General features: G+C 44.0%; 1 protein-coding gene across 2 annotated transcripts in view; it reads right to left on the bottom strand.

The window, feature by feature from the left end:
• GOLGA3 (golgin A3) overlaps positions 1–11767 on the bottom strand; it is a 28059-nt gene extending 16292 nt beyond the window's left edge. Inside the window, exons 1-8 of one of the 2 annotated variants that reach the window (XM_032706191.1) lie at positions 11669–11767; positions 9560–9912; positions 5894–6175; positions 4924–5036; positions 3759–4444; positions 3176–3287; positions 1521–1827; positions 723–925 (exon numbers count right to left, since the gene is read on the bottom strand). In XM_032706191.1, the coding sequence (XP_032562082.1) occupies positions 723–925; positions 1521–1827; positions 3176–3287; positions 3759–4444; positions 4924–5036; positions 5894–6175; positions 9560–9689 (1833 nt within the window). In that variant the 5' untranslated portion in view covers positions 9690–9912; positions 11669–11767. The remainder of the gene's footprint in view (positions 1–722; positions 926–1520; positions 1828–3175; positions 3288–3758; positions 4445–4923; positions 5037–5893; positions 6176–9559; positions 9913–11668) is intronic. The other variant, XM_032706192.1, reaches the window with a different exon arrangement.
• Positions 11768–16635: the final 4868 nt, after the last annotated feature.

The raw sequence follows: 16635 nt of genomic DNA, 5'->3' as shown, positions 1-16635 counted from the left end.
GGTCAAAATTTGGCCAATGAATTAAGAGTTTCAGAAAAAAAAAAAAAAATCACATTGAATCCATGTGTGCCTTATTTCAGGCACTTCTCATCCACAAAGGTAAGTGCTTTGGTTAAATTTATGCCTCACTATTAATGTGAACTAATACCTCAGGATGAAGAACAAAACATGACCTGGCCCCTTCTCTTGCCACCTGAAGAACACACAGGTTGATCCCCCAGCCTGTGCTGACCCCGGGGTTGCCCCAGGTCAGGTGCAGCACCTTGCCCTTGGCTTCCTTGAACCTCAGGCAGTTCCCATGGGCCCACTTCTCAAGCTCGTCCAGAACCCCCTGGATGGCATCCTGTCCTTCAGGTGTTAACAGCACCACTCAGCTTGCGGTCACCTGCAAACTTGGAGGGTGCACCTGATCCCCTCCCTGGTCCCACTGCAGACCCCTGAGGGGCACCAGTGTCCATTGGGACACGGAGCTGTTGATCACCACCCTCTGGATGTGACTGTCCAGCCAACTCCTTATCCACCAATATTGAATCCTTCTCTCTCCAACGCAGAGAGAAGGATGCTGTGGGGGACCATGTCAAAGGCTTTACAGATGACACCCATAGCCCTCCCCTTGCCCTGGTGCAGTCAGTCCATTGCAGAAGGCCACCAGGTTGTCCTCTGGATAAAAACACAGAAAAGAACAGATTCCCAGCTCTCTGGGTGCAAGTGAATCACAATACCTGGATATTGGCCATCTCACTCTGCAGCCTGACCCGGGCCTCCTGTGCCAGAACGAGCTGCTGCTGGTACCAGTGCCGCACATTTTGGAGGGACGTGATTTCTGTCTCAGATGCCTTCAGCTTGTTGGTCAGTGTGGTCCGTTCCAGCTGCACCTTCTGAAGCTGGTTCTGTAAGGAAGCCAACTGCTGCCTCAGATCATGAACTGGAGAAACAAAAAGAGAGAACTTGGACTAGAGCATCCACTGCTCTATTTTCCTGCACAAATTTCCAAGGATTATTGCTATGTTCACAGCTTCTTTTTTTTTCCTTTCTTTTTGAACAAAAGCATGTCTGCCTAATTACATGAAGACTGGCTTTTCCTGCAAAAGTGTTAGAATCTGAAGTATCAGGTCATAAGCAGAATAAAATTAAACTAAATGAATCACTTCTGTAAGCATTCATTGTTCCTTAGAGGCAGAAAATATGAACTAATTAAACATCAGGAAGTAGATGTCCTGTAGAGTCATCCTTACAAATCACTATTTATACAATTTTCTAAGAAAACAATTAGGACGCTGTCAAACAGTGACTGGACTAAATATTTATGCCTCCAGGCTGGCAGTGGCAGTTTGCAAACTGTGGCACATCTGTGACACAAAATAAAAAACAATCATCTTAAAATTCATACCATTTTAGTAGTATGACATCAATTAAACACAACTTAAAATTTCTTCCTCTTCCTGGACTTCAGAATTATGTTGAAAGAAAATGATTTATGGAAAAACAAATTTTAAAGATTGACATTTACATCATCCCACCTGTGCTGTCTCTGGTGAGAACATTTTTTTGCATATCTTCAACCTTCTGCAGGAGTCTTTGGTACTGCTCCTCTGCTAACTGCAAATCATTATTTGAAGAAGCCAAACTGGCATTCTTTGCTTCCAAGGCATTTTGCAGGTCAGCCATTGCTCGTTCCAGATCCCAGCAAGACTGCTTTAATGTGGCCACTTCTGAGCTCAGAGATTCCTGCTTCTGCTGGCTGGTTTGGCTGTGCTCCATCTGCGCCTGAAGCTTCATGTTCAAAGCTGCAAGTTGGGCTTGTAGCTCAGTCTTCTCTTTGAGAGCCTGAATGTGTCCAGAAAATCAAAACAGAGAAGTCATAAAAGAAAATACACTAATGGCTGACTAAAAAAGATGCTAAGGCAAAGACCATTTGCTTGTGGGAAATTCTTTTTTTCAAGTGACATCTCACCTATCAGATATTTCAAATACCTGAAAAGTCAAAATACAGAGGAAAGCACAGACAAGACATACAGCATTGTATGACAGTAATCACATCAGGATTTTTAATAATACACATATGTCTACACTTTAAGGAAGAATGCTTTCTAATATGTGTTATACCATCAATTAAAAAAAAAGAGAAAATACAGTTACATAGACATTGCCAGCATTGCTCTGGATTTACCATCTCTTTCAATTTGACTTTTAAAAAAAACATACAAAACCACCACTTTTTTTTTTTTTGAAGTAACCTTTGAGGGCTTTACAACATTATATTTACCCTCTTCAGCATCTGCATTGGGCTTGCATGGCAAGGTTTTGGCAGTGGGGTTCTACAGGGGTGGTCTCTGTGAGAAGCTGCCAGAAGCTTCCCCTATGTCCAACAAAGCCAATGCCAGCTGGCTCCAAAATGGACCTGCCACTGGCCAAAGCTGAGCCCATCAGTGACAGTGGTAGTACCTCTGGTATAAAGGATTTAAGAAAGTGAGAAAAAAAAATAGCAGAAGAACAATAGCAAAGATAAGAGTGAAAATATGTGAGAGAAACAGCCCTGCAGACACCAAGGCCAGTGCAGAAAGGAGGAGGAGGTGCTCTGGGCATTCATGGAAGACTGACTCCCATGGGAGGAACCCTGTGCTGGAGCAGGGGAAGAGTTTAAGGAGTCCTTTCCATGAGAGGAAAGGAGCAGCAGAGACAACTTGTGATGAACTGACAGCAACTCCCATTCCCCATTTCCCTATGCTGCTGAGGGGGAAGGAGGAAGAGAATTCAGGAGCAAAGTTAAGGCTGGGGAAAAAGAGGGGTGGGGGGAAAGGTGTTTTTAAGATTAGTTTTTCCTTTCTCATTAATTTATTACTGATCAAATCAGAGTAGGGTAAACTCATTTCTAGTCTCTCTGGCCTGTGATGGCAACTGGTGAGTGATCTCTCTGTCCTCATCTTGATCCATAAGCTTTTCACTGTATTTCTTCTCTCCCCTGTCCAGCTGAGGAGGGGACTGACAGAGCAGCTCTGGTGGACACCTGGCATCCAGCCAGGATCAGCCCACCACAGCATCCTTGTGAAGTGCCTTATTGAACAATGTTTTCACAAAACACGATTCCACAAGTAATGAGAAGGAGGCTCTTGAAAAATTAATTTGAACTATTAATGTGATTTGCTAAACACAGATTTTCAAATTCATTTTCTACCTGATTAGCTTCTAGTGAGAGTGCCTCTAGTTGCCCTTCAAGTCTCATCTTCTCCTTCAGAACCTGCAGCATTTCATCATGAGTTCCTGCGACAGAGCTTTCCATAGAAACACTGGAGACAGAGACAGCACATACACAGTGACAGGGTTAGAATACAACACTTATCTGGTTGAAGAAAAGTTTAACTGAAATTAAGAGGGACTAAGACTATGTGTGTGACCTAGACTGTAGGATGTTTTTTCTGGCTTTATACACAGACCACAGTGTAACAACCTTAGTTACAAAGAGATAAAAAAATTATATTCATGCTAAGGTTTTATACTTTAATCTTGTGTATTTGCAGCAACTAGAATGTAGTGTATTTGTTTTTTAGAAGTGCAATGGTTGACTTCATTAAATTCTGTATCTGCATATCCCATTTTAAGCAGACAAGTGGACATACTGGGAGCACAAAACCTCCACAATTATTGTCCACAACTGTCTGCTTCGATGTGCCCGAAAAATACCAACAGCTACTGCAAAAGAAGGAAGAACAGGTATTTGGTGTAATGCCTAACAAGGGCCTCCCTGGGATCACTCTCACCTGCTGGAAATACTGTCTCTCCTGCTCCGTACTTCCCCGTTAACTTCTTGCTCTTGGGCTTGATGCTCCACTGCCGCAGCCTGCAGCACCTCCCTGATGGAAGGGAACTGCCCCATGGCTTCAGGGTGTATCTTCTGGCCATTTATTGTATATGGAGTATCCTGTTTGCTTTCTGAGTTCTGTAAACTACTGTACAGCCCCTTCCCTGACACGCTGCTGTAGGTAGAGCTGTCACTCTCGTTTCCATCCAGCCTCATTGCCACTTCACTCCCGTCAATCTCTGAAATGCTGTCTCCTGCCAAGGAGGAACTCTCTATTCGATCATCCATGTCAGAGGGCAGACTAATCTCAGAAACAACTGATGTTGGACCACTTCTGCTTTGCTTTAGAGTCCCACCAGATAAATCAGTAAAATTCCCAGCAGTGTTTCCGGTGTCTGAATCTTCAGTTCTGTAGTCAGCCAAGGACCGGATCTTGCTGGACTTAGATTTTGAACTTTTCCTCTCTTTTGAGGATGCTGGAAGTCCCAAGCTACCCAGTTTTGGCCCCCTGGGGACACTGGTCCGCAAAAAGGAGTATTCTTTTGTCATTGCTACAGTGCTAGCTCTTGGCAGGATCTCTGGGTTTAACATCAGCTCAGGATCCAGGGTGCTGGAGGGCCGGTTTTTGGATGTGGACTGACTTGACTAAAAGAAGCAAAGAGTCAACAATAAATGCCAGAATGTTAACTTTGAAGTAGCATCAAAGCCTTATTTTGCTCTCACTTAAGATGTAAAGCTCTTACACTTCTACACTGATATTAGATATACAGGTCCTTTTGTAAACAAGGTAAATTACACCAGCAGTCAACCCTACCAAGGTTCTGTACATCATGTTGAAATGTTCAAGGTACACTCCAAAAGTTAACTGAAAAATACAGGCAAAATTGAACATTTAGGTCACTTGAGTTTTGTGTTTGATTTTGTCCCCCCTATTTTAAGTAGCACAAAATGGTATGTTACTGATGAGGTAAGAGAACCAAATTTTGCCTGTCGAGAAGAAAAAAACCTGCTTTCTCCCATTTGAGAAAACTACTGAATGGTTTCATTCAAAGCACAGAAATGGTAAAGTTTTCAAGCTTCTCCACAAAACACTGGATCTAGAAGATCTGTTGTGTGGTACTCACTCTTTCTTGATGTCTCTTCACTCTGTATTGTTTGAGCTGTTCCTCTAGACGCCGTCTTGCCTGAAGTCTGATTTGTTCTTCTTTCTCCAAGGGGAGTGAAGACTCTACTGAGCCTGCAAGTGAAAGGTTTTCTTTACAGTCAAACAGAAAATGCCAACACAGGCAAGTGTGATGCAAAAGGTAAAAGCCCCTTCTACCATCAGCAACATGCATCATGCTTAAGCAAGGAAAGAAAGGAAAGCCCACTGACATGCACCTCAAACTGCCCCCTTCAAATACAGACTTGTGTAAGCACTGATAAAGCTTGTGGACTTCCACTGCTCAGTTTGCAAATGCTGTAGTTTCTCCACATATATATGACAAGAGATTATACAGCAAGAAAAAAAAATATTGCTGTCATTTAATCTTACCTGTCCTGCATTTCTGATAGTGCTAAAATTATAAAACTAAGCAAGACCTATGCAGTCCACTCATTCCCTATAAGTCAGGGAAGGATGTTCCCTAGATACATTTGCTTACCTTTGGTTAACTCTTTCCCATAGTAAGGCTTTTTAAAAACACTATTTTAGAAAACACCCACAGCATTAGACACCTTATTATAAAGGCTTCCCCTTCATTGCTCTTCCCTCTTTATTACTTAGCTTAAAATCCCCTGGTTCTGCTGTTGGTTTTTTTTTTAAATGTCACCTGTTACTCCTACTAATCAGAAAGATTAGAAAAGCTTCAGCCCCAGAAAGCATGAGTTCCCCTCAGCATAAGAGCCATCTTCAAATGGTAAGGCACATGCCTTAGCTGCAGCAGAGGGTGGTTTACTGAAAGAAAATGAATTGTAGTTCTAAGTAAAAGCTTACTGCAAAAATGAAGTTTAGTTCAAGCTTAAATGATGTTAGAGGAGTCCAGAGCCAGGCTCAGAGTAAACAGCTTTACGGAGCAAGAGAAAGCAGGGGCACCACCATAAACAGATGCTTACACAATTCAGTTTCTTGCATGGGAAGACTTAGTTTGAGAGACTGCAAAGCTTCTTTTCTAAGAACTATGCCCTCAGCACTAGTTCCCTGAGACTTCCTTAGGCTGTCATGGAAACCAGTCACACCTGGGCATGACTCTTCACCCTGCTCACAGTTGGTGGGGCCAAAAGACACAGGAGAGTCAGGGAAGAGCGACTCTGGCCCATTCTGGCAGGCGTCCACTGTGCTGTTCATCTCCAGACCTCCCTCCTCATTTGGCACTTCGTTGATGTTATTACTGGTAGCTGGAAAAGAAAGTTTTATTGAGCCACCCCTTAAGCCACCCCATTTATCTCCACACCTCCACCCAAATACAATGCTACTGCTACTGCCTTTAAACTGTAAGAACATGGAAATCGCTGCTGGCAGCAACTGGCAGGAGAAATTTTACAAAGGACTTTTAGTTCTCTGTTTAGAAAGACCAGAACAAGTACCTTTCACTGCTTGACCATGCTGCCTCCAATCAGGACCTCAAAAGTGATCATATAAAAATATCTTCAAAACTTCACGTAGGTTTTTAAATCTTATTAGGTTTAGAAGCATGAAACACTGAGTGTAAGGAACTCTGAGGGGCAACCTACTACAAATCAGACTCACAACTGCAGGCCTGTGCTGAATGATTCAGCTATTTGATATTCTGCTGGGCACTGGGGAGAAAGCATCCACCATCCTGACTTCCAGCCTGGGCCAAGCAGTTTTTCAATTTTAAACTGAGTTTACATTTTTTTCAAATGGGATGTCTTCATCAAAAATACAGCAGCAAAGCTCACATGGATCAAACTAATAGATCTACCAATTAAAATCTACAATTAAAATTAAAATCTACCACGTAAAATGCAATTCAAAAACCACTTTAATGCCAATTTTATCCCCACTTACTAATATTAGATTTTTTTTTTTCCATCAGGAAAAAAATGCATATTCAAAACCAGTTAAACATTTCACAGGTTTATACTTTGGATTTCTCACACATTTCTACTTTGCTTGGCTGGTGACTACTTACATTTATGAACCTGCTGTTGCAAAAAACCTGTGTATGTAAATTAATTACTATAGATCTCAAATGAGCAGAGTACTGAAATAGCCACTGCCTTTCTGTTCATTCCCACACTCTATCACTGGAGTAACTGGAACTCACTGGAACAACATGTAAGACTTCATTATTTTTTCTAAAAGATGTTTGAAAATATTTGACATTTATGATCACAAAGTATTTGCAAGTGCAAAAATCAAGTTTTCTCTTCCCATTTTTCATCTCCTCTCAGAGCTACAGACTTGAATAAGCACTTTGCATTTTTTTAAAGTCTACTCAAGGAAGATATGACAGGAAAGAAAAAACCCAAACTAGAACTGAGAAACATATCCTCCCAAAACAAAGTGTTTCTATGATGATGTTCTGTAGCCAGGAAGTTGATTACAAAGATTCAGTACAACTTTAATTATTAATTTAGACTAGCCCACTAACCTATTGCTATTAAACTTCTTCTCCCCATATAATGAATCACTGCAAACTTCTGAAAGCAAAATCACCACTAAAAAATAAAGCTATTATCAATCAATGATGTATGTGGAGAACGTTAAAGTGCACCCTGAAATTAAATGAGCCATATGAAAAAAAGTACAGGTAGAAGGAGTAGGATCTTTTCATTGTTTTCCCTTTCCTTATTGAAGAAAGCAGAAGGTTTCCTTTGAAGTGCAGTCAAATTTCACTGCAGAGTAATTTGAAGAGGAAAAGACCAATTCCCACCCCTGAGCATTTGTTCCCACCTCTGCAGTGCCTCCTCCCTTCAGCAGCACAGCTGTTTGTACAGTGACCCAGCACAGAGGGAACCGAATGAGGAAACCCAGTGGGGGTAAAAATAAAAAGCTTTCAGTCTTGGGCTGCCAAAACCCATAAACTCTCTAAGATTTGAATCAAAACACTTTTGAGTATCTGATTTGTCACGCAGACAAACATTTTCAGGCCACTGTAGCCTGAATCAGTTCTCTGATTTAGACCATGTCACAAAAACACTTACAGGCACAATGGAAAGGGAGGGTGCAACGAGTATGTAAAGGAGGACAGAGGACAAGACTGCTTAGTAATGACTAATATTTTAAAACTAAAAGATGGCCAAAACCAAATTTGAAATAGAGGTCAGTGCTAAGAATAGCCACAAGAAACCAAAAATAAGAAGACAGCTCACACATTCAGAAATATTGTTTCTGCCCATGTCTCAGAAACTGCAGCCAGTGCTGCGTCTGGTTTACTCCTTATTTACATTTTTTTCTTCACTGCTGTCAGTGGTGTACATACACAAAAAAGAGATGCTGGAGCAAAATTCTGGAGGAATGGTTTCCTGGCAACTTCCTGAGGCCACAAGACACTCGGAATCTAAACACTACTTGAACCAAAGTGATTTAATTGCAGTAGAGTCAATACAGCTGCGGTCTTTTTAGAACAGTGGAGATGCAATTAGAATAAAAACAGTAGGAAGACACACTACCTATTTGTAAGCCACAATTCAATTGTCCAACACAGGAGAAAGCAGGAACACGTGATCTCCAAGTTCATAAAAGATGAATGAATCATCACATAACTCCACTCTGCCAGTCTGGTAATGGGCAGTGTAAGAAATGTAAATAAACTCTCAGGCCTCCACTCTCTTGCCTGGGACTGGATGACAAACCTGTGGTACGAGAAGGCTGCAACTTCCTCCTGTCACCTCCCTTCACACAAGGAACCTTTTGTGTATCCACACAGCCACAGGGAAAACACCCCCTCCACCCACCACCACCAGGGCCTCCTTACCAACACATCCTCACACTCCGGCCAGGGAAACAGGGAGACTCCAACTCGTCCCAAGGAAAATGTTTTCACACTGAAAGCACCTGAACACTGCAATGGGTAGAGAGGCTGTTGAACCTCCCTCTGCAGAGACTTCCAGAATTCAACAGGACAAGGCCCTGAGCAACCTGATCTTGCTCCAGAACCAGGTCTGCTCTGTGCCTGAGGCTGGACTAGACACCCCACAGAGCTCCCCTCCAAGTCAAGTTTGATTCTATAACCTACTCAGATCAGTGGTCTCTCAAATTTCTTGTAAACAGCTGCATGATTATTTTATTATAGAGCTTGTCTACATATAAAAGTTATTTTGAGATAATCTGGAGAGTATATGCCAGCATCTCTCTTCCATAAAAGGAAGTTTAGGGAGACTTTAAAAGAACATTTTGGGTTTTGCCTGAGCAATTTAATTTATTAGGGAAATTTCTTTTCCCAGAATAAATTACACTGGTCATGAGCTTCCTCCATAACAATCATTTCAGAACTGCTGGTTCTAGATAATTTCAGGTGTACACTTTTGGAAACACTATCAGAAGACAGTAACACCCTGAAGAACAAATACTCAACTGACAGCAAACAGTACTTAAGTTAATAGGTGGGTTTTGCTTTCGAAAGAACAAGTTCTACAACAAAAATAATTTTCCTCGTATACAGAACATTCACCAAACTCGCTTAAAACTGCTGTAAAAGAAATTCCTGACCTCAAGGAAAAAAAGTCCTTCAGCATCAGCTGAACAATAAAATGTGACTGTATGAATGCCTGGGTTAGTCTAGGAAATTATCTGGTGCATATGAAATAACTTACTGTTAATTGCATCTGTAATAACTGGCTGTGACTTGGCTTTACAATCCAAAAGTTCTTCAGAGCTGCCAGGAGCCCCATTACTGCTCCTGTTCTCCAGGTGAGCATCCTGCTGGACAGATGAGGAGTCCATGGTAAAAACGATCCAGATCCCTGGAAAGTTTTTCTTCTGAATAATTTGCCACCAAGTGAACTACCAAGTCCTGTTTCTCTCCATCAGCAACAACAGCATCAAGGTGTTCCAGGGGAGCACAGTTCTGGGCTGTACAGCTGGTGGTGTGCAGCAGGCAGCTGCTAACCCCAGATCAGGGGAACAGCTCGCAGCCAAAGTCGTAATCACCAAGGACCTGCATCCTCTAGAAACAAAATTTACAAACATTTATTAGAGCTTTGAAAATATGAGATAAAAATAAAGCAGCGCCCACAGACTGCTCTGCAGCTCAACTTTGACACACAGAACCAGGACATGGGGTAATAACAGAGCCAATGAAATACACCCAAGAATCCCGCTTTGGGGATAAAAAGTGATCTGTTTAACAGTTTTTTTAAGGTCACTTTTTTTTTTAGTAGCATTGATACACTGCATAACAATGCATGAAGATAATATTTAGCAAGACAGCTCATTTAAGATCACTGTCTCTTTTAATGGAAATGCCTCTCTGGCCTCTGCTTTAAGAAGCAAGCCAGTATTCAGAGCAGCATTTTGCTCTGTATATGACAGTCTGGACTTTGATACCATATATTTCATTTTAAGGACCTACTCCCATTTAAGTTCAGTTAGAATGCAGTACGGAATTCAGAGTTTTTTAAAAATTAAATTACATCATTACTGTTTGCTTGGCTGCAGAATGATGAGTATGTATCACTGCACAGAACCTGAACTACTCATTACAGCACACACACTGGCAGCCAGAACGTGGGCTGGGCTGCAGTTCAACACTGCCTTCTCCTATGACCACTCAACAGGAGGATTTCAAAACACAGTTTATAGAATTTTCTATTTATTTTCCAGGCATTCAGATCAAACTTGTGGGTAAAGATCCAGCCAACTAATAAAATCTGACAGAAACTGTTGTATTGTACACAGTCCCTTCAAGTATTTAAATTTTGTTCAAATAGTTACTCACAGATGAATTCAGATTACAAAACAAACTTAAGAAATCCCAGGTTAAAAAAAAGAAGAAAAAAGAGGGAGTTGTGGGGAGAATGTCAAGTCAGGAATATTTTGATTGCATTTTTACATGAACACAAACACTTTGAGCAACATTCCTTCCATATTTCCAGAGAGTACTTGTGTAACTGCTACTGTGCCACCCCGCCCTGGTCACCCAAAACACCACCACCATCTCCCAAAGATACTGAAGCTGCAAACAGCTCAGGGCACACAGGAGAACACGGTGATGTAGGTGAGCTGTGAAGGAGCCAGAAACCCGGAGAGCATTTCCAAAGGAGAAATCTCCACAAACAGAAAAAGATTTAATACCTTCACTGCGATTTGTTATTGATTTTTAAAGACTCTCAGTATAATAAATCTTACAATAAAACTTCTAGAAGAACTGCCGTCGTACAACAAATAGACACCACATGACAGGTCACCAAGAGGAATTAGAGACAAAAGGCAACCAAGATTTTGACTGCTCACACCTCGGGAAAACCCCACCAGCACGAGATGGTTTGTTATCCTTGTCATAAAACACGTTTTAATAACCGGGTGATGGAGAACAGCTTTCACCTGTACATCACACTCCCGATACCAAAGGCTCGAGTATTTCGGCTTCAGAATTCTTTTGTATCCCTGTGTTGCGCTCAGACAGACAGACAGACACATACACAGATGCAGGCACGCCAACCTCACGGGGGGGGGAGCTGCACGAAATCCACCGATTTTGCTTAAACCCCCCCAAAGCAAGAGGGCACCGGGGCTCGGTCACGGCCCGCGCGGGCGCCCCAGAGGTGCCCGGCGGGGGCAGCGGGAGGCCCGGGGCCCGCAGCACCCGCAGCCGGACCGGTGGCTCCCGCCCCCCGCCAGCCCCCGGGCTTCAGCGGGTCCCGGCCCCCCCAGCCGCCCCCGCCGCCATCGCCGCCCCCCGCCCCGGCCAGACCCCCGCGGACCTGGGGCCGCCCGCCCGGCGCCGGCTCCTGCCCGAGACGTGGCGCTGCCTCCGCCGGGAAGGGGAGGGAGGGAGGGAGGGCGCGGCGGTGCAACGCGGTTCTGCCTCCCCCGCCAGCCGGGCTCCGCCGCCGCGGGCCGGGTGCGCGGCCCCTCCGCCCCGCGGTTCTCCCGCCCCGGCGCCCTCGAGGGGCCCGCGGCACTCGGCAGTCACAGCCGCGGCTCCGCGCCGGGCGCTCCGGGACAGCGGCAGCGCCGGCGGGCCCGGGCACGGGCGGCGGCCTTTCCGGACGGACCCTTCCGGCAGCGCGGGGAGGGAGGGGCGGAGGGAGGGGCGGAGGAGGGGCCGCGGCGCTCCCACCCCCTCAGGGCCGGGCCGCTCTCAGCGCGTCCCCTCCGCCCGCCCCGCGGGACTCCGCGCTGGCGCCTCCTCGCGTGAATTAAACTTAAGTGATGCATAAATTAAACATTGACTCTGCCTGGGGGAGCGGTGCGCCCCTCGCAGCCTTCTGTGCCTGCGTTATTCATGTTCTTGCGTTAGTGTCTGTATTTACTGGGGACTCCAGTGACATGTCCTGTTAATGTCATGTTTCCAGCATTCCCGATGGCCCTTTTCTCATAAATCAGTCCGTACAGTTTTCAGCATCTTTCTGGCTCTGGGCATCCAAGAAGTCCTGTGGGTACTGGGAGCCCCTCATTTCATAATGAAAACGCCTGCTGACATTACACTGTCACACTAAATATAACTGCCAGGTAAACACACTGTCTGCTTTTCCAGGTATTCCTCTTTTATTGGCCTGTCCAAATTATCCTTATTATGAACATGAATCCCCAGAGCTGTTTCTCTAGGAAGATGTGAGGCTTTCCACAAGTCAGGAGGGTTTTTAAAACCAAACCACCAGCGAGTCTCTGTTGTTTAAGCTCCAAACCTGTTAACCGAGCTCCCGGCACATGGATAAAGCCAGCAGCTGGGTGTTTTCCTGCGCACACTGTGCAGCCCTCGAGGCGTGATTTGGAAGAGAACATTACTCTACAAACTAATTCAGGAAGAGGACTGTTTTCAAGTGCAAATGCATGGATGTGAGAGAGGCTCCCAGCCTGATGATATAGGCAGGAACTAAATGAGCTTGATCAAGGAGGACTCTGTAGAGTGCACCTCAGTGCAATCTATTCTTAGAGACTCTACTAAATTAAATCCTTTGCTGTTCACAAATTCACAAACATAATAAGGGATCTGAACAAGTATCCAGAGAGGGTACATCTGGATTCACGGAGCAGCAGCCTCCTGCTGTTCTGCTGCCTGAGCCAGATGCCTGTGTGAGTGGGCAGTCCCAGGCTGTGGCTCACCAATGTGAGCTGAAGTTTGACCTTCTTGGCTGGATGCACATGCTTGGCATTGAGCTTGTAAACCACATGTGGGACTTGAATGGGTGAAGGAGAGCTGAGTGAAAGGGATGTTAACAGAGTGAGCCTCTGCTGAGATTTGAGAGGAAACCCTGGGAATGTCGTGTGTGTGTTTCAAATTCTTTAATAGTGACCTTCACTGGATACTCTTCCACAGAAGATGTTAAGAACATGAGGAAGACTTGAATGCGTAATATTCATTTGATCTGGGTTTGATTTTCTTTTAAGAATGTAAAATTTGGAACCGTGCCTCTCACAGAGAACTCAATAGCTGTTGAGTCACTAAAGTAGCTGTTCAGTTGGGAGTATTTGTCTATATTTGCTTCTTGACTTTGATCTCATCTCTCTAGAACAATGCAATGCTTGGGTAAAGCTCCAAAGTATCTCTTTTTAGTTTATTAGTCTGCTGCATGGCATCAAAGCCCCAGCTGCAGGAATAACCCCTTGTTTGGAGACTGTTGCCCAAGCTTGGCGCAAAGCTGCAGCAGGCTTAAACAGGCTGCCTGAGAGAGAAAGGGAATCCTTCATACTGCAAGAGATCTATCATCAGCAATGTAAGTTTTAGCACAACAGAGGAATGTCGTGGTAGTTTTTTAAAAAGCCATTAAAAAAAGTCAAACAGTGTCACAAATTAGGCCTTAAAGTGAAGGGATTCCTGTAAATTTGCAGGAGACTTGTTTGTGTAAACTGCAGTCTCTGTCTCCAGCAGAGAAAGAGCCCATGGCTTATCCCAAAGTCTGAGTTCTTCTTGCAGAGCTCTCTTTTGTTCTTCAAATAGAAAGATCAGAAGGTACCACAAGTCCTTTAACCACAGCCAGCTGCAGCATTCTCTCACCCTGCAACTCGACTGCATACAGGAGCCCTCGTGCTGCCTTCTCTCCAAGTGAGCTCGCTCAGACCTTAATAGGAACTGTCTTTTTCAGGAACCCACAGGGCCTTGCCCCTAAAAGGGGAAGGGAAATTTATTCATCTTGGCTCTGAGCGAAAAAAAGAGAAGGCATATAATGCCAAATTAAAGAGCTGACCTAACAACATTACCAGGGAATGACAGACCGTTTGCAGAGTTGCCTACCCAGATGGGTAATTTTGTGACTCACTGCGTGTGTGAGAACTGCACTAGTGAAAGAGGAAGAGTCAGGTAAGAGGGAAAGGCTCTGTTCTCTGCAGGAGCAGAGGGTGGCACTCTCTGCACAGCACAAAGCCTGTGCGTGGTGCTTTCCAGTTACAGCTTTTATAGCTACAAAGGCATTTTTCTACATATTTCCTTAGGGATATTCTTGTTCTCTAACCACTGACAACACCATGTTCCAATTGCCTGTACTTATTGCATGTTTTTCTGCTTGCATATTGCTATTATTTGGTGTCACTCAGTCTGCAAAAACTTCATTAAAAAAGAAACCCAAGCTAACTACATATAAATAGCTCTATTACTGGCAGACTGCAATCAGGCTCAGGCATCCAGCTCGCCTCTCACAGCCACTGAGGAAAAAAAATAATTTTGTATTAAATACAGATTATGGAACTAGAATTCAGGTCTTCAGAAATGGGCTTTGTTAAAGACTGCCTTAATATTTTATTTGCCTATAAATTTTATTTATATGTGTGAAACATTTTTACAGCATTCTGTCTAAGCAATTTTTAGCATGTCTGTTCTAGCATGGATAAGTATTTAAAGAGTTACTTTCCTGACTCATTTCTATAAACAGAGGAGCCAGATGCAACTGTGGTGTATCTGATATAACAACATAGCTCAGAATGGATTTAAGCAGCCTCTACTCTACATAAGAGAAGGCTGGGAAAGCATAAAAAGCCATATTGTGTAACCATAAGGTCTGCAGATGAGAGCTCTTGTGTACAGAGAGTAAACTAAGATATAAGGCCTTGTAACTGAAAGTATCTTGCCAATGCCCTCCTCCTGTTTAAATCTGGATTCAGTTTGGTCACACCAGCTGTTTTGAAAAACAGAAACTGCTAAGAGCTGCATTCATTTCTGTGGGACATTCCACAATAGTCTCCGTGGGCAAGGAGGGTTACTTTTGGTATCAGGATGCCTTACATATTCAGGGAAATTAATTCAGAAAGTTCTCTTCCCGTGTATCTGTGTGTGTTTGTGCCCGTGTATCTGTGTATGTGTGTGTGTGTGTGGTAGAGAGAGAGTTGATGGAAATGACTGGGTTTTAGTGGTTTCAAGCTTAGCTTTCCCACAATAAATGATTTTTACTGCCAGTTTGGAAGCAGTAGGTTTCTGAATCTTTTTTTTTTTCCTGGAATTCCTCTCCCAGCCTGGGGCTACTGGTTAAGAAAGTGCTGCCATTATACACACAAGTCCTATCCACTAACTTCATAAATGTCACTATTTCACTGATATTTGGTGCTTGCTTCAGCATTTCAAGAGCCCTCAAAATGGCATAGTACAGTAGGTAACACTGGCCAGTCCTTGGAGTGACTTGCTAAAAGAACATGGAAACCTTGAATTTTTCAACAGGGAGCCCAACACAGAGAACAGGATATTTACTTTCTTCAAGATTTCTCAATGACTGTGGAAGAGTCTTGGCCTTGTCTGTTCAGGGATGTGCACAGTTGTTGCACCTGCATCTCCCCTTCGTGACACGTGGTGGGAATGGGGTACAACTCTGATCTGGGCTGTGTGGCAGCTCTGTGAGAGGTGGAGCTGTAGAGTGTGTAAGACAGGGAATAAAGATTAGGCAGGAAACAAAGTTCCTTTTACCCTTCTGTCCTTTCTCGATCCTTCCAGTAATTCTATCACTGGTCTGCCTCCAGCTGCCTGGCATGGGTGTCTGATGAGCAGCACTGGGGGAAGACAGCTCACAGGCAAGATGTTCCCTGGGAGAGGCATGAGAAGCCCTGGTTGCAGGCACCACTCACAAGCCTGGCTTTACAGCCATTACCTTCAGTGGGCAGTCAGACACTTTTTGGACCTAGAATTCCACGCTGCCTGGTGTGGGAAGTTGTTCTAGCCCATACAGGGTCCTGCTGCCTGCTCACAGAGCGAGATCATATATGTAAAACATAATCCTCGCTAAAAATATGGTTTGAAAGGGTCGTCAACCTGAGCTGAAAATACTCATGAGCAGACTACTGTATGTCTGATCCTTAATTCTAGATGCTAAGTCATTGCTAATCCATAGTGATGAAGTGTGGTGTGGACAGGGCCTGCCAGCAAAGGGATGCTGGGATAAGGGATCAAAGACATGCTGACAGAATTTGCTGGGCCAAGAACAGAGCAAACACAAACATGAGAAGTCAGCATACAGTTGCATCTGTACCTCATGCTCAAGGTTCACAGCTTGGAATGGCAGCAGAGCCCACACAGCAGCCTCTTTGCCTCCAAAGGATTACGGGTATCTGCACTTAGATGACCCCTGGAAAGGAATCCAAATGACAGGGGTGTAAGATCCTTAAAAAGAGAGCTGCATTGCTAGACTTGGACTAGTTCTCTCTCATTCAGATATTCTTATATTATTATTCCAGTGCTGTCCAAGCAAAGATAAAAACCCACTTTTTGAATACCCTTTTCTGCCAGCTAGTCCTTGACTTATGTCCT

This window comes from Chiroxiphia lanceolata, chromosome 18 (assembly GCF_009829145.1).
Source record: "Chiroxiphia lanceolata isolate bChiLan1 chromosome 18, bChiLan1.pri, whole genome shotgun sequence".
In the NCBI taxonomy this organism is placed as follows: domain Eukaryota; kingdom Metazoa; phylum Chordata; class Aves; order Passeriformes; family Pipridae; genus Chiroxiphia; species Chiroxiphia lanceolata.
Note: the sequence above shows the minus strand (reverse complement) of the source record. Positions and strands in the feature narration are given on the sequence as shown.